This window comes from Phyllostomus hastatus, unplaced genomic scaffold, assembly GCF_019186645.2.
Source record: "Phyllostomus hastatus isolate PE091 unplaced genomic scaffold, TTU_PhHast_1.1 phas_scaffold_21, whole genome shotgun sequence".
Lineage (NCBI taxonomy): Eukaryota > Metazoa > Chordata > Mammalia > Chiroptera > Phyllostomidae > Phyllostomus > Phyllostomus hastatus.
The window spans coordinates 39,652,960-39,676,467 of record NW_025334017.1 but is presented as its reverse complement, the minus strand read 5'-3'; the positions used below and the strand labels follow the sequence as shown (position 1 = coordinate 39,676,467).

At 45.4% G+C, this 23,508-nt stretch overlaps 1 protein-coding gene across 3 annotated transcripts in view; it reads right to left on the bottom strand.

Annotated features, from left to right (window-relative positions):
* NSMCE2 (NSE2 (MMS21) homolog, SMC5-SMC6 complex SUMO ligase) overlaps positions 1–23,508 on the bottom strand; it is a 202,575-nt gene that overhangs the window by 122,245 nt on the left and 56,822 nt on the right. For all 3 annotated transcript variants that reach the window (XM_045861062.1, XM_045861063.1, XM_045861064.1), the window contains exon 4: positions 4,134–4,287. In XM_045861062.1, coding sequence (XP_045717018.1) covers positions 4,134–4,287 — 154 coding nt within the window. The remainder of the gene's footprint in view (positions 1–4,133; positions 4,288–23,508) is intronic.

The window sequence follows — 23,508 nt, the reverse complement described above, 5'->3', positions numbered from 1 at the left end:
CCTTTGCTGCTGATTTTAGATCCCAACCCTGTAAGTGCTAATTTTCTTCCTCTTCTTCCTCTCTTCTTCACGGATGACACGCCATTGAAGGGAAAAGGAGTTTCAGCATCAGACTGCCTTAAAGTAGGTTCTGACCTTCTTTATCTAGCTAATAATTCTGTTCTGTAAATACAAGCTGAGCTCTGGTTATGTGAGGAACAAAGGAATGTAGAGATGAGTTAAGAACTTACGCCTGCCTTGGTAACAATCCTAAGAAGTAAACTGGGAAGACATCATGGCTGAAATATGCAGGACACTTGGTGCCCAGGAATCAAATGATCTGTTCAAAGAGGCTGGGTCCAATGCCTGGTAATATCCAAGAGACATAAGTAACTACTAAAAAATACTGTGTGCTACTGGAGGATGTCACCTTTAGAGTAATCACACCTACAAAGGAGCACAGTGTATCTGTATCGTTTGCATTCTAGGCCTGGTAACCACTCGCTACCTGCACTGCCTCCTTCCCACGCGTGCCTGCTCCTGCTGGGCCTGAACCCAGCCCCAGCACCTTCTCAGACGTACAGCTCCAGGCAGCCCCTACCAAGACGTGCAGCTCCAGGCAGCCCCTACCAAGTGACCGGCAGGGGGCCGCCCAGATGAAATCTGCTTTCCTGCCCTGACTCTCTCCACCACACTGTATTGCATTTATTTCTGATACACTTTCTTTGCTTTTGACTTGATATTTCTGATTGACAGTTCTCACATTAATTCGTGTTTGCATATGTTATTGTTTTCTGCAAGTACCAGGACGCTGCCTGTCATCTCTCTCAGAACATCAACTGCAACGATTCCTATCTAGTAGGCACTCCAAGTGTTCTGAACGTACCTGAGACAAATGTATGGCATTTATGGGAAAACCTCAGGTTTAAAAAAAAAACGACAACTGCTCTTGTTTCTGATTACAGTTTAGACCGGGGGGTGAGTAAACTTTTTATGGAGGGGGCCAGGAAACAAGCACCATAAGCCCTGTGGGTCGGTCAGGTGGTCTCTGACGCAGCACTCGACTCGGCCGTTACAGGGCAAAGCACCACAGACAGTAGGGTGGTAAACACACATCTACACCCAGTGCGATTCCACTGATGGACACTAAAATCTTAACTTTATACGGTCTGCACACATCACAAAAAAATGATGCTTCTCTTGATTTTCCCCCAAAATTGAAAATTATGAAGACCATTCTGAGTCCACAGGCTGGATCTGGCCCACAGGCCACAGTTTACTGACCCCTGGCCCGGCTCTGAGGTTTTCAAAGTGAGAATTTCTGGTGGTCTGCAAGGTCCTTTCAGCAGGTCTCACTAACTGCAGGTGTGGCCAGACTCTCCGCATCATGTGTGACAAGAGACTGAATAAAGAAGCGAATACAAGGATCCAGCTGCCTTCTGTTAAGCCAGAAATTGAGGAGATTTGCAAAAATCTAAAACAATGTCACTCTTCTCACTAATTCCTTATGTTTAGAAAATATATCATTATATTTCAGATATTCATAATGCCGTTTATGTTAACATGTAATGGGTTTATCATTGATTTTTTTTTTAAATGGACTCCTATTTTTTAATTCCTCAGTTTTGATTTCTGATAAGATAAATGCCAATAGCTATATAACCCATGTCGACCACAGCTCCCTGGGAGTCCTCAGAAATGCTAAGACTGTAGAGGGATCTTGAGCCCAGCCGGTGTGAGAACTAACTGCTGACTGCAGCTGGCTGACTCACCCCTGCCGGTGTGGGGGCCCGTGGCGGCCCGAGGGGCACTTCCCCAGGCCCACCCGTCCGACCACCTGATTTCCTGATTTCCGTCTGCAACTTCACCCTGCCCACCTAAGAGCTCCCCGGCATTTCTCCGATTAGATCCTGACTCGGTAAAATTTAATCCCATGCAATTTACGTTCTTGCGTAATCAAGCTGGTGAAGACGCGGCGGTAGTCTTCGTGAAAGGACCTTCAGAAATGGGCAGACCACAAGAACGCCTCAGCCTTTACTTTGCCAGAATGGGCAGCTTAATGCATCTATCTCTCCTTGGCTTGTGTTTTCAAATCTTAGAAAAGAAATTATTGTAATTCCTTGCCTCCATGGGAACACAGCTCAAAACAAACAGATTGCACTGGCTCCTTTATGAAATGGAGTCCCCCCGACTTAGTTCCCCAGAAACCGTGGGGACCAGACGCCAGTTGGCCTCCCCACAGCGGCATCGACTCTGAAGAACTAATGCCCACGAGACCTGGTGCGGGTTTCATCGACGGCAGCGCCAGCAGGAAGGCACCGTCAATTATACTTTGCAACTGAGGGGTACACATCTTTAAGAGATGATTAATATCTTGCTTGTTCTGTTATTGTGATCGAAAAACTTTTTAAAAGAATGTTTTAGAAGAAATAAAAGGAAAAGTTGTCTTATTTCCAGTGTTACTATATAGGGGAATCTTACATAAGGAAGTATTTCTTTCAATATAAATTTACTTCATCATAAGGTTTAACTATCTATCCAGAGGATGTGTACTGCTTGCCTGGGGACTTCTACCCCAAATCTCCAATTTTAGAGAGAATTATGCAACAGCTATGCTTTTCAACATTTATGATTCTGTTGATTATATATTATTAACTGGAATGTGTTTCCCCAAGGGTGCATGACTCTAAAAACTTTTATAGTTTCCTCTTATGGAATAGTAACTTAGTAAAAACAAAAAAGTAAATTTCCATTTTTGGATATTTATCCTCCAATCTGCATTATAAAATATCTAAAAAATACCATGAATTATGATCAGATACTAAATCTGCCATAATTCGTGATTCTGGCTCCAACTAGTAACGTGAGACACGTTTGTAGGTATTTTGAACACCACCAAAACAGATTCACTAGCATCCTTAAGACCAGAAAGCCCCTGGCAAGTTATTGACTCTGTGGGTGATTACTGCCCATTTGGGGCAACAGTGCAAATTACATCAGAAAGATTTTGGTAGCTGTGATGTTCAGTGAAAAACAGAGAACAGACCTAAAATGTGGGGGAAATGCTTACTGTTTAAATCTACAGTAATAGCAAAAGTCTCACCATGATTGCAAAACATTCCAAATTGTGAAACTTAATTTGTAAAATAGACAAAAGGCAGCTTCCTCAGTTATTTTTTGAGATCTCAGCACCAATTTAAAGAAAATGCTCATATTTAAAAGAAAGCCTATTTCATTCAAAATATGAATTCCTATACTTAGAACAAAGTTATAAATAAATCTGTATGTCAGATTTACAACATTCCTCTTGTTCTCTGTGTATGCAAATGACGCTGATGTGATACTTAAGTTTTAAAAAATAGTTACTTGTTTCACTATTTAATTCTTTTAAGCAATAAAAGATCCTTAAACAGAAAAGTAAATATTACCACTGATGCTAAGGTAAAAACAATCAAATTGCACAAAACTGTTGTGGGAATTACATAGAAAAAAGAAAATAAGGATATGTATACTTCAGTATGTAGAAAAGATGTACTATTTCTGACAAATAATGTCTAGAGTATTTTTTAATATAATAAATCATTTTTCCCATTTTCATTTTTAAATCAAAATTATGTTAATGAAAAAAACTTGAGTATACTAAAGTTGACTAGGAAGGCAACAAATTTCACAATCACATGGAATTTATACTACCACAAAGATAGAAGGGATCAAGAGAATTTCAGTCCATATTTGAGAAGAAAAAAACAGTCTAAGTAAACACTGTTTCTACTATTCCAAAGCAACCACACTAGAATCAAAGAAGAGTTATTTTAAAGCTTGGCACAGCAGTTTAAAATTTCAAAAACACCCTTGCTATTTTAATAAAATAGTTTTCAGGGTTTTTCTTCCCCCAATTCCCCTCCTCAGCTGGGGAAAACACAGTGTAAATTTTCTTAGCACTTTGTGGAAGCTGTTGGCTTTCAGAAATGGACAGGCGGATCTGAACCAAAAGTGAGACAAAACACAGAACTGCAGCAACAATAAAAAGCCATTTAGAAAGAGGCTCAAGCCAAGCAAATAAGCAAACTTTATAAAATCAGGTTTCTGGGACTACTCATCAAGTCAGGTCCTAATTTCAAAAAGCCAGAGCAAAGCAAAGCATGCTGACTTACATTGCTTCTTCAGTTCTTTCAGCTGTTGTTTGAATTGTACAAATTTTTCATTATTTTGAAAGTCTGCATCAGAATTCTTATTCTGTAAAGCCAAGAACTTCATCTCCACTAATAATTTCAGATCTGGTATATTTTCTGGACGTTCTTCTTTTACCTGACAAAGACAATAAAATTATCTTAGTTAAGTGTTAACAATAACTCAGTTTTGTAATATTATTTTTAACTCATTTCATTCAAATAAAAATATAAACAGAATCCCCTCAATATAGAACCAAAGGGGGTTTGGGACTTGTTTCCAGAACGGATTGTTGGGAAACAATGGAAGAAACCAATCACCCCATCTACTCATTGCTTTCTTCTTTTCTTTCTTTCTTTCTTTCTTTCTTTCTTTCTTTCTTTCTTTCTTTCTTTTTTTTTTGTTAAATTTATTGGGGTGACACTGGTTAATGAGATTATGTTTCGAGTGTACAATTTTATAATACGTCACCTGTATATTGCCCCCATCACCCAAGTTCAGTTTCCTTCCATTACCATATACTTGACCCCCTTCCCCCTGTTCAAGCTCCTCCCACACTGCTTCCCCTTGGGTAACCACCTTACTGTTGTCTGTGTCAATGAGTGTGTGTTTGTTTGGTTTGCTCATTTGTTGCCTTCTGTTTTATATCCCAATGAGTGAAATCATACGGTTCTTGTCTTTTTCTGTCTGACTTAATTTGCGTATTAGCATGGTACTCTCGAGATCCATCCACGTTGTCACAGATGGCAGTCTTTCATCTTTTCTGGTGGCTGAGTTGTGTTCCCTTGTGCCCTGCTCACCTGCCATCTCCTGACAACTGTGGACAGAAAAGGCCCACTGCCCGGTTCCTGTGGCCCCTCCTCCCCAGAACCCGAGCATCACCACGGCTCCCTTTAACCCGGGTCTGCTCAGCCCCTCCCCCATGCCCCCTGTGGTTACTCCTCCCTCCGTTCTCACTGCTCCCTCTCTGGCCCGCTGTGTCAGCAGGCCAGTGAGTGGCTCTGACTTCACAAAGGATGTTGAGACTCTAACCTTGAACTTCACCATCTGCTGCCACAAGGAATAAGTGTCCCCTATCCTGTTGAAAGCTAATCTCAATCTATGTTCTTGTTTTCCTCCCAACATTTTATCATACATTTTTTGAACACGCGGAAAAGCTGAAAGAACCGCAGTTCACCATTCACCTACGTGCTAGATGCCACAATTGCTGACTGGCTATGGCGGCTTTACCACAGGTCTGCTCAGCTACATCTCCCCCTGTCTACCCCCAACCTTGCTTTTAAGTTCATTCTGAATTCCCCCTTCTCCATCTCCTTCAGAACCAACTTTCCCTCTCTATAAGCCTTTCCCCCTCAAAACCTTTAAACTGGCTCTTCACACACATATTTAAAAACAAAGAACCTTTTAAATCCCTGCCCACTCCCCTCAGCCACTCCCTCTTTATGTCTAGCTCCCCACACAGAAAAAACCACCTGCCACCCACTGCTCCTACTCCCCCATGCTCCAACTGTATCCACTACGATCAGCTGCTGGCCCCGCCACCGCTGGTCATTGGCTCTCCTCCAGGCCTTCGTGATGGGTCCCGTGAATCACTGGCCTTTTCCTGATGCTCCCGCCATCAAGCAAAATTCGCCAAACTCTCCCTGTGCCCTGACATGCCCCGGATTTCTTCCACAGTCCCAGTAAAATCCCACTGCACTTACTCTTACGTTTCTTTTCCCTAATAAAATGTAAACTCTTTGAAAACTGTCTGATGTATCGCTGTGTTGCCAGCACCCAGCACATAGTAGGTGGTGTTCAATATATATATGTACTCAATATATTTCAAAGTAGTTAATCTGATTTGCTCCAAATATACTTATCCATTGAAACCCACAATTTATCAACTGTTAATAATTATTAGGTGGGTATAAAATACAATTTCTGAACTGGAAGACAACTCAGGGATCATCTAATATTGATATCTACCTTCTCCAATTTCATAAATCAATAAAATGACATAAAAAGAAGTTAAATTACTTACCTACTATTATCCAATCAGTTAGAGGCAATGCTAAGACTCTAAGATAGATATAAAAAATTCTTGGTATTTCCCTGGCTAGTGTAGCTCAGTGGATCGAGCAGGGCTGCGAACCAAAAGGTTGCGGGTTCCATTCCAGTCAGGGCACATGCTTGGGTTGCGGGCCAGGTCACCAGTAGGGGGCGTGCAACAGGCAACCACACATTAATATCTCTCCCTCTCTTTCTCCTTCCCTTCCCCTCTCCCTAAAAATAAAGAAAATCTTATAAAGAAAAAATCTTGGTATTGACTCTAGTCAGCGGGAGAGATATATCTCTGATCTCTCCGATTCTGAGTACCGACGCATGTGAAGTCCAAAGATTATCTGCAATAAATCTGCTCGATTACCTTTTGTCATAAAGAAAAAAAAATCATATAATCTTTTGCTTAATTGCTATGCATTTTAATTGGCTAAATCAAAAATGAAAATTAAGCATAAAACCAGATGCCTAACTTTACACTTACAGCACAGAGAGAAGGACCTGGTTGTGCTCTCACTACACTGATGAAACTCAACCAACGCGGGGTCCACCGCCAGAGAGAGTTATGAAAACCGCGGAGAGGCTTTAACAAGTCTTACACACTATTAAAACTTTTAAATCAGTCCTGTGAGGCTAAAAAACCAACAGAGCTCAGTTTAGAAGAGAAGGCAGAATGGCAAATTAATAATGCCTTACGTCTCAAGAATAAGAGCTATGATACATGGTGACTAGCTACCCTCTAACCCTACACCAGATAGAACAAGGTGAAACAAGTTCAAGATCATAGCACAAAGGGCTCAGGGTAGATACAGGAAATAAATCTTAGTTCTTAGAAAGAAAGTACAGTGTTTTTCTGGACTGATAAGATAAAATCAACTCACACTCACCTGAGATATTAATGGTAATATTATAGGAAGGCGTGCAAATGAACCCTCTCAAGGTCTCTAATGAGTCTGAAATTACTTAATCCAGGGTGATCAGAGAATAGCTGATCTGGGTAGGTGGTCAGTGATGGAAATGTTCTTTTCCAACATAGTCTCCAGCCCACTCGACACAGTCCTCCAAGTTCCCCTACAACCACTGCTGAGGGTCTGGATGGAGGAGGGAGAGGAGGGGTGGAGGGTAAGGCATTTGAGGTTGACAACATGGAACCTGAAATACGACTGAGAAAACCTGAATAAACCAAATTTTAGCGCTCAAAGTACTTCCCCCCAGGGCCAGAACCCCAAGAGAGGTATGCTGTAAAACATATAAATTCATGGCACCACATACCGCCTCTGGAAATCTGATGCTACAGTTGGCGCAGCTACCATTGCAGAGAGAACTCACTGTACTCCGGCTAATAAAACGAGAGCCTGGAAAATTTCTAAGTCATTATGTCTTTAAATCAATGCAGTAAATGGGGATTAACCGTAACTTTAATGGTTTCTTGTTTCGTTTGTATCTTCAAGAGAAACAGATACATAACCCCAAAAGGGAAATGAAAAAGCCATTCGTTGGGAGCTGATCGCGAGTGTTACCTAGTCTGAAAAAAGGGAAGGATGGCCCTCTTTTCCTAGGACAAATTTAAAATACCTCAAAAACTTCTGAGATGGGAGGAGAGGATCTAGTGGGTCCTAGGTCCAGCCCTTTCCTAAGGATAAAGCCCCTAGGTACGGGCCTAAACCCTCGTTGAGTGAAAAGGCACTAGGAGTATTAGTTTGCTAAGGCTGTCAGGGAGCCACAGACAGTGTGGCTGTAATAACAGAAATCATTTGCTCGCTGGAGGCTACAAGTCTGAGACGAAGCTGAGGCCAGCAGGGCTGGTTTGTTCCGAGGCCTCTCCCTTGGGCTTCAAGATGGCCATCTTCTTCCTGTGTCTTCACGTGGTCTTCCTGCTGTGTGTCTGTTCAAGCCCCCTCTTCTCGTAAGGGCACTAGTCACAGTGGGTTAGGGCTCATCCCGATAACTTTATCTCAACTTAATGACCTTTTAAAAAACCCTGTCTGAGGTGCCAGGGATTAGGTCTTCAACACAAGAATTTGGCGGGGGCGGGGGGGGGGGGGGACACGACACAATTCAGCACATGTGAGGGGGGAACCCCCTAAAAAATTAGATTCTCTTCTGGAGGGCAGACCCCTTCCAGGACAGGATTCCCGCGCTAGACTAGTGTTCCAGGACCCCATCTGTATCAGTGCAACAACAGGCGTTGTTGTGAGAGGCTGTGTTCTAGTTCAATGAATTTGTTTGAAGACTCTTCCCACCCACTTGCCCATTTCGTGATGGGTGATTTACCAGTGCACCTGCCCACTGCTCACTGAGTGTTCAGCAGTTTTTGACCAAAACAGCATGACACCTGTGCCCCACCCTCCCTAGTCACCTGATCAGGCCCTGAGCCACATATTTTGTTGTATTCCTGGACGAAAAAAGTCCTCAAAGGGAAACATTTTGCCCATGTGGAAGAGGAATAACAAAAAATCACAGAAGCACTAAAAGGCATCAAAATCAGCAAGTTCAAAAACTGTTTTGAGCAGAGCTTTATTGAGCATGAAAAAAAGTCTGGGTAGGTGTATGGCATGAAATGGAGAATGCTTTGAAGGCAATGAAGTTTAAACATGTAAGAATAAACACTCAATTTTTTATAAATAAATTCTGGGTTTTTTGGGTCCCCCACCCCAGTACACTGGGTTAATGCATTTTTTTTAAAAAGTCCTTAAATCGGCTTATAGATGGTTCATTTTTATATTATTGTCATTTAAAAATGATAGAAACGGCTGAGGAGTAAACTTTCAGATATCACGCCTACATGAGGAGAATTTCATACCGCCCTTCGGAGAGAAAAGGTTGAGGCTTTAGGACCACGCACTCCCCCATCCAGTGCTCGGTGAGTGCCCTCGGTGCACTAAGCGCACAGCCGGGCAGGAGAGAAGGCCAGAGACGCCGACTGGGAGCGGGTATGAATAGCTCTGGGGGCCAGGCTAGGGAGCGGGCCCTGATCTGAGAGGCGGCAGAAAAGACACTCAAAGGTTTCAAGGAGTAAAGTAATGACACTATAAGGATATTTTAAAAAATGATTACTGTGGTTAAAATATAATGACTCTAAGATATTCGATATTTAATACAGACTACTAGTTAAATAGCATTCGTTTGGGAAAGAAGGGGGCAATCCTGAATTTCTGTTGAACGTCTAAGTGGAGAGAGAGATGGAGTAAGTGGCTGGAAAGACATTTAACCTGAGAACGTGGGAAGAAAGAGAAGACACATGTGAAGGGAACTCTAAAAGAAGCCAAGCAGAAAGCCGAGAGCGAGGAATGCCACGGAAGAGAGGAAAAGAGAACGTTTCCGTACAGGCGATGCTTGTCCTTTGGGAGGAATGACACAAGACAGCCCAAGTCACAGAAGGTCTCAAGAGAGAGCGCTGGATGTAAAGGCCGGGCACTCGGTGCCGTGCACTCGGTGCCGTGCACTGAAACTATCCATCCGTCTCGGCCCAGCAGCCTGCGAGGCTGCTCTCGGGCGGGCACCGTCCCACTGGTGTCCGGTCCGCTGCCTGCCGCGCAGGAGGTGCTCCAAGGAGGCTGGCGCACGAGGGAGTGGCGGGGAGGCGAAGGTCGGCTGCCGGAGAGGAGCAGAGAGAGGAAGGGAGCTCTGTGTGAACAGACGAATGCATTCTGGTGGCAAAGGAAGAGGAGAGAAACAGGAAGTAGATCGTGGGCAAGAGAGAGCTAAAGATACTAGCTTATTTGCAGAGAGGGGCTTGAAGTGAAGTTCACAGGATGGAGGGGAGAGAACATGGACCTCAGGGTCAGACAGACTTTGGTCCACCCTACGCATGGCTCTTAGGTCAGGACAGTGCTCCTAGGTCTTGGATTTCTCTCTCCTCTGAATTGGGCAGCAGCAATGCCAACTTCAACATTGTGAAGACTCAATTAAGTCACGTTTGTGTTTAACGCTGGCACACAGTAATGTTAAGAAAATTTTACTCTTTTCCTTCCAACCTGAGCACAGAACCTGTAACATGTTTGTGGACCGAGAAGAGGAGGCCACTGGGGAAACAAATCTAAGCACTAAGGGAAAGCAACTACCAGACGTCAACTGAGAAAGTCACTCAAGCACTGGGGCAGAGCCTGGAGAAGGAAGCGGGCGACCCGCTGGCAAAGCACGCTCGCCCGTGCCAGGGTCCTGAGTGCCTCCAAGGCTGGGCGAGCGAGGACCTGAGAAAGCCCCCAGGGGCAACAGGAAGCGGTGAGGCCTGTGCTGAGCAGACGTGCGGGCCCTGGGTGAGAGGAAGCTGCCGCACAGCTCTGGCGAGGCAGCCTGGTGAGACGGCAAGCCTCGCTTTTAAAGAAACGTTAGAAATCCAGGCTGCTGGGAGACATTTTCTGGTTTTCAAAGTGATGTATAGTCCGGACACTACATCAGCCTACAGGCCACGAATTTCAAACTCTGTTTAATGCAAAGAACATGTTTTGGACATAAAAATAAAAGTACTCTCATGATCCACAGTATTTGGCAGGGGTGGGGCAGGGGCAGGTAGGAGGGTCTAGTGCAATGTCCAGACTTCTTTCTACTTGAGGGATGAAATGTGGCTCTTGAAAGCAAGACAGAGGGTAACGGGACAAGGTTGTGCGGGGTTGGGGGAGAGAGGAAAGCAAAGGATTCCATTTTGACATGCTCCTCCAAAGTGTTTATGATTAAAAAACTCGGACTTCAGACTCGAGATGAAGAACAAGACTCTGCTGCTAACTGGATGACCTAAGAAAAGTCACTAAACGCATCTAACCTTCGCTTTCTCACTTGCAAACGGAAAGGAGCGTTCGTCTCCCCCCCCACCCCCCCGAGAAGCCGAGAGGCCCCGAGCTGCCGGGCACAGAGGGGCCGGCAAGGAGCAGCGGGCGCCGCTGTCAGCATCTGGTGCGTCTCCAGGGAGCCTGGGTATCCGGGTCTGCAGCTCAGCAGACCCACACGGAAACACCCACGTGGAAGAAAGCAGTCTGGATTTCGATGGAAACCTCGGAAATAAATGGGATTACCAAGGGGACCAAATACACAGAAACCAAAAAAAGAACCAAGAATAGAACTCGGGAGACTACCACATTGATGAAGCAGCTGGAAGGACCTAAAAAGAAAAAGTACATAAGTGAAAAAGACAACCAGAATAAAGTGTCCACAAGTCTAGGAGAAAAATGTCAAGATCTGCCAAATGCTGCAAAGGAGTCAAGCTAAGTGAGGACTGAGAAGGGTCCCTGGACGTGGTGCCTGGGTCCCAGGGGGCTTGAGCGGGAGCAGAGGCGTGCACCGGGTGCTGACTCCGAAATGCCCAGGTCTTTGCTTAGTGAATCGTTTCAGGAAGACGGGGCAGTGACGGGAAAAAACACACAAAACCCCCAGAGTTCCAAGAATTCTCCAACCGCTCAGCTCCAGCTCAAAATCACTTGAAAATGGTTAGCTACACTCAACTGGACCGAACACTCCTGAGGCCGACATTTCTCTCGTGTCAGCAAGGGGAGCCCAGTCCACGAGCTGACTGCCAGCCACCAAGGCCGGCCTCCAGTGGCCCCGTCCTATGAGCAGAGCTTGGTTGCTTTTAGGAGTGAAAGATAATGGCAGAAACAAAAGGCAGAACTCGGTCTTTACCCACAGTGAAACTACATATTATTTCCAATGCACTTGAACCTAAGATTTTAAATATTTATATGATGATGGTGATAATACGGCTTGTTTCTTTCAAACAAGGCTGTATACATAAGCAATTACACAAAGTGTGTCATTTTATTGCCACAGGGCAAAGTCAAGGTCTCCTCCTTCAATTATCATTATTGCCTTATAGCCACCATCTCACCGGGCAGGGAGATCGCAGGTGCGAAGGATATTAGTGGGCTGAGTCATTCACACACTTCTGAATCATGTGAGAATCTAGTAGAAAATCAGTCATTCCTGTAACTGAACCAAGACTCAGATGAATTTACTCTCTCCAAAAGAGCCGCTGTTAGATGTTTGGTTCCCAAAATAACACATACCTGATGATTTACACTTCAGAAATCACACAGCCTTCAGAAGTTTATTACGGGTACATAACCGTGATGAGCCTTTTTGGCTTTGTGTCCTGCTCAGTGCACTGAGTATTCCAAGTTCTAAGTCATAGGCACCTTGACTATGACTCCAGGAACAGCTTTCATGATGGGAATCCAGAAGAAATTGCCTCAGCGGGTCCTAGAGCATTTATTCAGCAAATAGGTACTGAGTCCCAGTTGAGCACCAGGCACTGAGACACTTGGGAAGCTGGCCCAGACCTATGACACACCACCAACCTAACTGGTCATGCACAGGGTAAACTTATATAGGCCAACGCTGGCTCCACCTTCACACGGCAAAAAGCTTGGTAAAGTTTTTATTGAAAGGCAAGTCCAGGCTAAGAATCATTATGCTTCCAGTGGCTCTAACCTAATTGCATGCACTTACATATGGAGACACATTGCATTTTCTACAGAGTTTACTATCCTGCCTTTGCCCTGTTTTATTTCATTTTACTTTTTTAAGTCACACGTGCTAACGATGGCCAGCACGGTTCACAGCCTTCATCGCATGCCAGTTTCTGTTGCCCGTTGCACAATCGGCCCTGAACCCTGGTGGACCCAATTCTCTACAGTTGACTGAGTTTCCCAGTGCCATTATTTGGTTTGACCTCTGACAAAACACTTCAGAGAGGAGAACACTTCCTTGTTGAGCATTATGACGCATCCAGTGGGCTTCACGGCTTGCCAAGGTGTTGTGACACACCACTGGGGAGCCGTGGCCACCGGACATGGGCAGATCTTTCCCCGTCAAGCCTTTCAGAAGAAACACGCTGAGAACGAGTGAACTTAAACATGTGTGAGGGTGCTCTAGGTCGAGTTCGAACGGGCCACTCCTGCAGAACAGGCCACGGACAGATGGCAGTTCAAAGAAGCCACCTGCCATCTACACGCATCTGTTACGGAACCCGTATGTGTTGGAAACCACTCCAGTAAACTCCTCGCGGCACGTCCCCGCTGCAAGGTCACAGCAAACAGGAGTCACCTCCTTACACAGAGCACAGCATTCAGATTCCCTTATTGGGGGCTCGGGAGGCTGGCAGAAATGACACACTGCTGATTCTGCCTCTAGTTTCTCTTTGTTTTGGCAGAATTCGTAGTCACATGCACTGTTTGTTTATTCATCCATTCGATACATGTTCCCCAAATGCCTGCCACACCCAGGCACTGTGGTGGGCACGGGAGATGCGATGCACACGGACAAACCTGGCCCCTGCCTTTCTCATGGGCTTTGGAGTCTGGAGGAGGAAACTAAAATGATCCAAACAGTCAAAGAACCAAACCTGTGCCAACTGTGACAAGTGCAGGGAAGGAAACGGATTGGATGCTAGGAGAACATGTCACAGCGTGAATACTGAGGACATCATGTCACAGGCAATCTTGTCAAGCACTGTTCGACTGAAACACAGGCCAGGCTGTGGGGAGGGGCGGTGGGACGGGGCTGGCTGCTGTTGTTTACAAACACTTTGCGCTTGCACAGCACCTTTCATCTGCGTGGGCCACAGCCGTACACACACACACACACACGAGTCACTATCCCAATTTTACAGGTGTGAGGAGTGGGCCGCTCACAGCAGTTAAGCATCTTGCCCAAGGTCATACTGAGTCACTGACAGATGGTTTCAACTCATTCAAACGCCCTTTCAACTTAATTTTGCTTTGCATGTGCTTCCAAATAACAACTCAGGATGAACTTTTAGACCCCATCTTAATCTTAGGAAAGCATACTTGATTCCAAGCGTACATTCTCCAACTTCAGGGGTCACCTGCTAGTTCTTCAATGAAAAAACACTTATTTTGAACTTGAAATTGACTTTCCTGTCCACCATGCTCCTGTCACCCCTGTCATCCACAGAATTAGTAAATGTCTTATTTATCATTATGGGATCTCACTCAAGACTTTGCAATGAAAACTGTACAGCAATAGGTGGATGTTGGTGAGACTGACTGGTCTTACCAAGTACCCTCCCTCCCCATTATCCAGAAAGATGACCTTTCAGACTGCTGAGTCATCTACTGAAGAGTCACTTCCAGTGCTACCTGGGAGACACCACCTCATGAGATTAGAGTGATGTCCCACGGGGTGCTGGTAACCAGTGAGTAATATATGACATTGCTGCTCCCATAGCTAGAACACGTGGGCCTTTTTTGGAAACAAGGGACAAAAGTAGAATTAGCTACACGTCTCCTCCTCCCCCTCATACCTAATGACCAACTTGCATTTTTCCACATGGCTGCAACTCCAGTTCTGCTGGTTTACCAGTCTCAGTGCCCAAGAGAAGAATGATTTCACGAAGGGACTCAACAATGCCTCCACTGACTTGAAAGCTTAAGCTGCCACCTAGCAATTTTGAGCTCCTCACGACACTCAACAGGCAGACAAAAAGGGAGGTTACAGAACTGGCTGGGGCAATGAATCTTCCTTATCAAGGGTAAACAGGGTGAGAAAAGGGAGGTTTGTGTCCGAAACCAGGAATACCTCCGTGTCTACCGGTAAAAGACAAAGGAAGTCAGAAACAACTCCATACAGACAGGGCCATGGAGAACAGATACCTCAAAAATGAAAGCCTAAGCGGTATATAGTCAGATAAAAACCTGCATCGGCTCAGAGTTGGCTGAGAGCTCAGAGAACATGAATAGTGGAGAGAGGGAATTAAAAGTACCAACTCTGTGTTCCGTACCAACAGCAAAAGCGGAGACTGAAGTATCCATTCTTATTTTGTCCTTGGTTTGACATGCACATACTTGTGTCTTTAACCATTTTTCCCTTTCCCTTTCTCCTACCATTTTTAAGAAAGATTTTATTTATTTATTTATTTTTAGAGAATGGGGAAAGGGAAGGAGAAAGAGAGGGAGAGAAACATCAATGTGTGGTTGCCTCTTGCGCACCCCATGCTGGGGGCCTGGCCCACAACTCAGGCATGTGCCCTGACCAGGAATCAAACCAGCGACCCTTTGGTTCACGGGCCCACGCTAGATCCACTGAGCTACACCAGCCCGGGCACCATTTTATAACAAGGGAATTGGTGGTTCATTCAGTTACAGAGTGACATTACGGAACAGTAATGAAAGTAACAAGCATGGCCCACATATCCTAGACTTGGAAATAGCAACTGAGATGATGTTGCATTTCCTCCCTTTTGTGGAAAGAGAGAGCATGTTCTTCACTTTTATGAGATACCTGCAAGGTTAGTAGGAGCATTTGTTGTTGTCATTTTGCAAATTTAAGTCTGGACGAAAAGCGGATGCTACAGAGGTTGAGCAGCCAAGCTCACCAGTCGAGATCTTTGCACACCTTCCCAACATCTGGGGAACACCCACCCTGTGAATGATACCTCACTGACGGGAACCACAAATTCGCTTTCTCAGCCTCCCTTGCAGCAAGAACACAGACATGTCACCTTGGCCCTTTGCCTGTGGGACTACAGCACAGAAGGTGCCAGTACAGCTCCTGAAACCAGATTACCAAGGGATTTAACCTTTAAATCCCAATTCTACCTCATACTAGCTGTGTAATGTTGGGCAAGTTACTTAACCTCTCGGAATCTTGATTTCCTCTGCCCAAATCGTAGGGTCGTCATCAATGTTGAAGAAATTAGTGCATTTAAAGAACGTAAAACTTTGAAATCCAAATACAGTAGCTACTAGCCACATGTAGTTATTTAAATCTAAATTAGCTAAAATTAAGCCAAGTTAATAATTCAGTTCCTCAGCCACACTGCCACGTTTCAAGTGCTCAGTAGCCCCACGTACCTAGTGGCTACCTTTCCACTGTGTAGCCACGGGACTTCCTTTCCCGGAGCAAGTGCTGCTGGAAAGTACTGACTGCAGACTACTTCCTGGCCCTCAGGAAGCACTCAGATGAAAGTAGCTGCTGTTATTATCACTAGTATTGTTATCACTAGCATTATTTTACATCACATCCTCAGAAGTGATTCATTCTGTACCTAGAATCTTGTACCTTTGACCACCTTCCCCTAATTCCTCCCCACCCCCCAGCTCCAGCAACCACATTGTCGTCATTATTATTGCAACAGCGAGTTTAAGATATAGCTGAATTTAAAAAATCTGGTGAAGGGGCTAGACAAGTAAAAAGCAATTAAATGGAGTCTGATAAGAATAAGCAGCAGTATCAATAGCAACAGCAGCTTTCAATGTACAGTTTAGTTTACTGTGGACAAGTTACCCAGCTAAGCACTTCACATGGATTGTTTTATTTAATCTTCCCCAAACCACCCAGGAAGTTCTAGAACTAACACATCCCTGTATTGCAGGAAATCAAGGTTTAGGAAGAGGTCTAATGCAAGCAGTCCAAATGCTCATCAGTGCTGGGCCGGGACTTGCACTGGCAGGTCTGTAACGAAGTCCTTGTCTCCACTGCGACTTCGAAGTCACCCAGTATGTGCTGAGTACCTCCTTGCAGCCAGGCGCTGCTCTAGCTGCTGGGGATACAGCAGTCAACAAGAGGCCAAGTCCCTGCCCTGGTGGAGCTCACATTGTGGTTGGGAAGAACAAGAAGAAAGTGTGCCATTAGCCAGATGGCCGTGAGTGCTGCGGGCAACAACAGAGCAGGGTGGGGGCAGGTGAGCTCTTCTGTGATGGACGGCCAGGGAAGGCTCCATTCACTGAGAAGGCGACATCTGAACAAAGACCTGAAGGAAATTAAAAAGAGCAGGGGAGTGGAGGGAGGTGCGGTCAGAAGGAAGGAGGGGGTGAGGGTGGGACAGACCATGGAGGCCCTGTGTGGCCTTCCGCCTCTCCTCTAAGAGAGGCGGGGAGGGTTTGAGCAGAGGAAGGAGAATATCCTTCTTTCTGAAAGGAGCACTGGCTGGCACGCTAGGAAGAGATTTGGGGAGAACAAGCAAGAGCAAGAAACCAGTGAGAAGCAGGAAGCCGGTTAACAGGCCGCAGCGGTCACCTGGGCAAAGGCGATGACGGCATGAGTTACGGTGGCAGCAGAAGTAGGAAGAGGTGGCCGGACTTTAAACACACAGTACTTGCTTGAAAGGCAGAAACAGCAGGGCTTTTCGATGGGCCGGATCTGGGCTGTGAAACAATTAAGGAACGTAAGACAACTCTGGTTTGTCCTGACGACATGAAAATAGTACAGCTGCCATTTTCTGAGGCGGGAAAGTCTGGAGGAATGGCTGGTTCTGGAGAAAAAAAAAAAAGAGTTGAGTTTTGGAAGGTTGAATGCGAAAGGCCTATGGGAATGAAATAGAGTGGAAATGAAAAAAAGAGAGTTGTATTATATCTGAGACTTGGAGAGAAGGTACGGTCGTAGCTGCAAACGCTATGAGAAATGACCCCGTGCACGGTATTATACGGGCACATGGGTGACACACTTGGCAGACAGACTGCGTGATGTCAGGGAGGGCTATTAAAGCAGAGGCTGTTCTAAGCCCGCGAGGGGTCAGAAAGAGTTGGCTATGTGAAAGTCAAAGAAGGACACGCAGTAGAAGGGATACTGTGTGCCAGGCCGGGGCAAGGGAACACTCCGAGAACTAGCACAGAACAGTGGTAAAGATGAGAAGACAGAATGGAGCAGGGGAAGTTTTACATTATTCCTGAGAGCAGTTACTCCCTACTGGACGGTCAAGTTATAAAAAAGGCAGGCAACATGATCAAGTTCAGAAAGATCTCTTGGGCTACTAGAGAGAAAACACATTAGAAGAGTGCAAAACTTACATACACTTGACTGGGACATTCAGTAAAAAAAAGAGTGGGTTGGGGGAGGGAGGGGGAGAAAGAGAGAGCTCACACACGTACAAAACTTCACGCAGCAAACTCGCCATAAAAGACCAGACACTGTAAAAACAGGGGTGAGGGGCAAACTGACTAGAGAATCAGTAACATCTGGTGATGGAATGCGAGACATGAGGCACTTTAGGCAGTGAGGATGATAAACCAAGTTTCTGATGTGGGAAACTGGGTAAATGGTACCGCCGCTTATGAAGTCACAGGATCCCAGAAGAAAACAAGAGGAAAACTTCTCCCTGGGACACGCTGAATGTAAAGAGCACACTTAGGCAGAGATGCCAAACAGACGACCGAATTCACATGTGTGACTCTCGGTGAGCGACCTGGAACAGAAGGAAGGACTCGGGACTCAGCAATGTAGATGCAGTCAGTCAAGTTATAAGCACAGATGCCAGCTTGCAGAAAAAGAGTGCAGTGCAAGACTGCAAGAATCAAAGAACAGGCAGGGATACCAAGATTTAGTGGATGGCAAGACGAAGTGGAGTCCACCAAGGAGGCAATGGGGAAGTGGCCAGAGCTAGGTGCGTGGTGGTGTCACAAAAGTCAGGGCACGTAACTCAGAAAGAAGGGCATTTTACACAGCAGTGAAGTCACATGAGAGAAGGACTGAACATCACCCTCTGGGGTTTTTACTTGGTGTGTAACCTCAGGCCATCAGCCTCAGCTTCCTTATCCACCCACGCATGCTCTGTTGTCCACGGCCTGAGCTGTCGTGAGGCCACCTGGAGATGCAGATAAAGTGCTGAGCACATGCTGGGCACACTAATTAGGCACAAGAATAATGCTCTGCTTTCACGACTGCGCATCTTGTGTGTGCCAGGTAGGCCCGAGAGGCCAGGAGAACTGGGGATGTCGGCACGAACTGCATGGTACCAAGGAGGGAAACTGCAGTTTGAAGAGGCAACTGGGAGAAAAAGAACTCAAATCTTTCCTTTCTTCCACCTCTCTCCCAAAGTTTCCTTCCTCCCTCTAAAATGCGGTTATCAATGTACAAATTCCCCAGAGTCTGTCAAAGGGACCTGCTGACCAGACCTTAGTATTTGAGCCAGGTGTCACCATGAGTCTGGGACAGAGATGCCACGCTCTTAACGAGGCAGCTTCACCTCATGAGCAGCCCACAAATAAATGAAGCAATGTTCTGTAGAAATTAATCTATCGATTACTGATTTCAAAAGTTCTTCCAACAGTTTTTGAAATGATAGGCCAAGTAATGCTTATCGAATGAAATATTCTAACTACCTGATTAAGGAGACCTTTGGACAACCAAACTGACTTTCAAGTTAGTTTCAACATTGGCAAAATGACAGTCCCAAAGAAGTTTCCCAGGCGGCACGTCCTTTCCCATGAAGAAGTAAGGGTCCAGCCCTGTCTTTGTGCGAGTGTGTGCAGAAGAGGAGGGTGCACACGCCCGGTGCCATCTAGCCTGGAGAACGCAAACACCCGGGGCGAGGAGGGGGCACCGCTACGTTTCAGGGAAGCCCCTTCTTCCAGAGCATTCGGGTCCAGGAAGACAAGACATCTGCACCTGGGACCACTGGGAAGCGCCCCCACAGCCACTCCGTGTCCCATGTCCCATGTCCTCCCTGGGTCCTCCAGGATCCTAATAACCAAAAGAGGAAGTTCACCATTTCTGTTGTCAACCGACAGAAAACCTATTTAATATGACTATAGGAACTGAAAAAAGTATAAGCAAGATCTCTACCCTGCAGATTCTGTGTTCTTCTCTCAATCCATAAGTTAACTTCTAGCACTCACAGATGTCCTGAGGATTCTGGTAAACGTAAGTCCAACCCTCAGGTTCATACTGTGCCGCCCACCTACAACAGGGAATGAGGGCACGCCAAGGACAAGAGGCTAGCTCTTTCCCTCAGTGATCACGTCTCACCCACACAATAAAGACTATGGAATTACTAACACTCCAGCAGCTTATTAATGCCCCTTATCCTTTACCTGCTCTATCCGCTCCTGCCCGGGAGCCTATCCAATTCTCTGATGTTACCTTCTCTGTAATTAACACGGCTTCCTCATATTTGAAATTACTTCCCACAACCAGAGCTATCGAATTGCCTTTCGCCTTCCAATTCACTTCCTAAGAGAGAGTTCCTGACTTAGGACAATGAACTCTACCCACCACTGACCTAGTCAAAGTTCCAGTGGACCACAGGAAAACAAGAACGATGAACAGAACAAAAACTGCTTAGCTGCTTCATAATGTATAAAGCACTCTTTAAAATATAATTGCTAGAACTTGATTCTTAGACATGTTCTAAAATAATTTCTATACCCGTATTTTTCGGACCATAAGACACACCTAGGTTTTAGAGGAGGAAAATAGAAAAAAAAATTTTGAAGCAAAAAAAGTGGTAAAATATTTAATAACATAAATAACATGATATTTCACCAATGTACATGTAAAGCTGCATTCGGACTATAAGACACACCCCCTCTCCTCCCAAATTGGGGGGGGTGGGGGGGGTTACATCTTATAGTCCGAAAACACGGTAATTTGATTCTTGCTGCCCAGGGAGATTAAATAACTTCCTTGAACCAAACACCAAAGAGGTGCCCGAGCCCCAAGGTGGCCACCAGGCCTGAAAGCAGAGCTAATACTATTTCATAAGGCACTGTAACATTAGAGCATTAAGCCAGCTCTTGGGCACTCACCTACATTTCCAGACTTGGGGGCCGCCCTGTAAATCCCAGCGCTGGCCATAACCCACCTCCCTGGACTCCCCCATACCTTTTACTCTGAAATGCTCAAGAAGGCAACACTCAATGGAAAGTATCACCTTAAGTTGGAATGATATATTTAAAAATTTTTATCAACCAGCTTTCACATTCTGGTCTCCAATTCAGTGTCAAGACCACCTTGTGCATGGAGATCAAAGGAGGCAGTTCACGTTTCTCAAGCCTACGGAGAGAAGCCTCACTCGCTGTGAGGTCACGAAGCACTCGCCTGCATCGCCTTTTACCCCTCTCGACGGCACCGTGCGGCGCTGTCCTCTTTTCACAGGTCCGGAGACCGAAGGTGTCCAGAGGCCGAGTCACCGGCCCAACGCCACACAGCGAGGCTGGGCCTTCCGCTCCCCACTGTGGGGTGCGGGGCTCTACTTACTACTCCCGTGAAATCCTCCTCGCCATTCCCTCACGTGCCACACACTGACCCTACCACTCCCTCCCTCCACGGGAGACGGGTCCCTCGCTGCTTCTAAACGCTGATCGTGAGCAAACCTGCAGGCTAACCTGGCGAGATGAAAAGAGTCACTCGACCTGAGTTAGCTGAAGACAATGCAGAGCACTGACCGGTGCAGAGCAGGGACTAGAGAAACCTTAGCTAGGCTTACCGTCATCATGAAAGGGCTAAAACATTTTAACAAACATAAACACGAAACATCACACTAAAACTAGAAAATTCCTTCGTGCTCACACCACTGCCCCTTTTAAAATACACCACAAACCAAAAGTTCCCAAAGGGGCAAGGACACTGGCTCTCCTCAAGTTCTGCCTCTTTCTAACGTAACAGTTCTACAGAACCACATTCTCCTCCTCAAGTGGTTCTCCGTTACTGCTAACACAGCGCACCCCTTACCATGTCCAGTCGGTGTGAGGAGTCACTTTTCATTTAGACTGAATGTCCCAAACCTTTACCTTTTGGAAAATTACAGTAAGCCACGTACAAGATCAGAAGCATACCTTACAACTGAAAGTGGACGGAAGTATTCTTAATCCCAACTGAAAACAGAGCCGACAAACCATGTCTGTCTTGAGGCATGGAGACGTCATGAGAAGGGCCTTGAATCACAGGTCACAAAGCCTCTGGAGGCTCAGCCTCCAGCAAACCTGCCTCGCCTGGCTTGCAAGGTTACTGGGATCCTTAAGGAGATCAGGGAGCCCAGAGGGCTCCTTCCCCCTCACCCAGCACAAAGACAGTTGGGTTCAGACTCTCAGTTAGGGCACCAGGGGACTGGAGTAGAAACCGATGACATTCCCAAATCTGGTTCAATCAAACGATCAATGACCCCAGGCAAATAACAAATCACCAGGGAGGCCAGCAGAGAACCAAATTCACTGCCATGCAAATCTAGGCTAACTCCTCTAGAATGTTTTAAACACCATACTGATACCTACACTATAAATGGGCTTTGTTACAGTTTTATAGAAATTGGATTACAATGAACTATTTATGATTAAATCATTGTTAAAATTTATTTTTCAACTTAGCCTGGAAACTTAGGCCACTGAGTGTTTTTTCTCCGGGAAACTAGTCCGTGACTCCATCCAGCAACCCAAGCCGTGGGAGCGGGCTTCTCTCTCCAGGGCCTTGGGCTCACGGAGACACAGGGACTCCCCTCGGATCCTCTGCGGCAGACTCAAGAGCTCGTTTTCACTCTGCAGGCCTGTGGCCATTCAGACATGAGATGTTTGATGAGGACCATCAGGATACAACAACTACATAAACATCTTCCACTTTTTTGGTCATATTCCTATTCATAATCTCATTTTATCTATAAATACCCAGTAAAGTGCCCAGGACAAATGCTACTATTGCTCCCATTTCAGAAACGAGGAAGCCGAAGTACAAAAGTTAAGCAACTTGTCCTAGGTCAAAGCCTGGCAAGACAAGGAGCAAAAGCCAGATCTTTATTTCCCAGCCCAACACTCTTATCAATCAAACAACAAAGGCCTAGAAGAGGGGAAGGAGGAAGTAAAGGTAATTGCAATTTATTTAGACTTTAAACTAATTTTGTCTGGCTTTGTGGATTTTCATTTATTTTCTTCTTCATTGTCCCTGATGAGTTAGTCACTAAAACCATCATATCACAAGGAAGAAATTGTATTAAATTATTTCCTCATTATTATATATAGATGTTCAACTTGCAAGTGTTTCATAATAAAATGACTCAGGGACTAAGCAAGCCCAATCTACATTAGTCACTTGTTGAACGGTTACATGACACTCATGCAAAACTCTCGGGAGGTGGGCGGGAGACAGAAATAAACATTTACCAAAAAGATGACTAAATTAAAGACAAAAAGTGAATGTAAAACATACACATTTTTCCTGCTAGTTTAAGCCGTGGGGTGGGAGAACCAACGTGAAGAAACAAGACGCGAGGCACCTGTCACCATTTTTTCTGAACGTAGGTGGTGCGGAAGAGTTCACCGACTCAGACCAGCACACGGTGGACGTTTGTGTGGGAAGGGCAAGAAGTTAAAAGTTAACAGGACAGAACACTAAGACTTTGCCTTTACATAGCACTTTTACCTCCCAAGTGCTTTCACATACGTTATCTCACTTTTTAATCAAGAAATCACTCTGACAGAGATAGGGGCAGATATAACTAAGTTCATTTTGCAAGTTTGCTTAAGGTCACAGAGCCCTTCAGTAGGCAGGTGTAGAAGAAAACTCAATAATTACACTGAACATTGACACCAATTCACCACTATAATGGGATCATACACACTTCACATTACGAAGGCAAAGCACTTAAAATACAGAATCTAG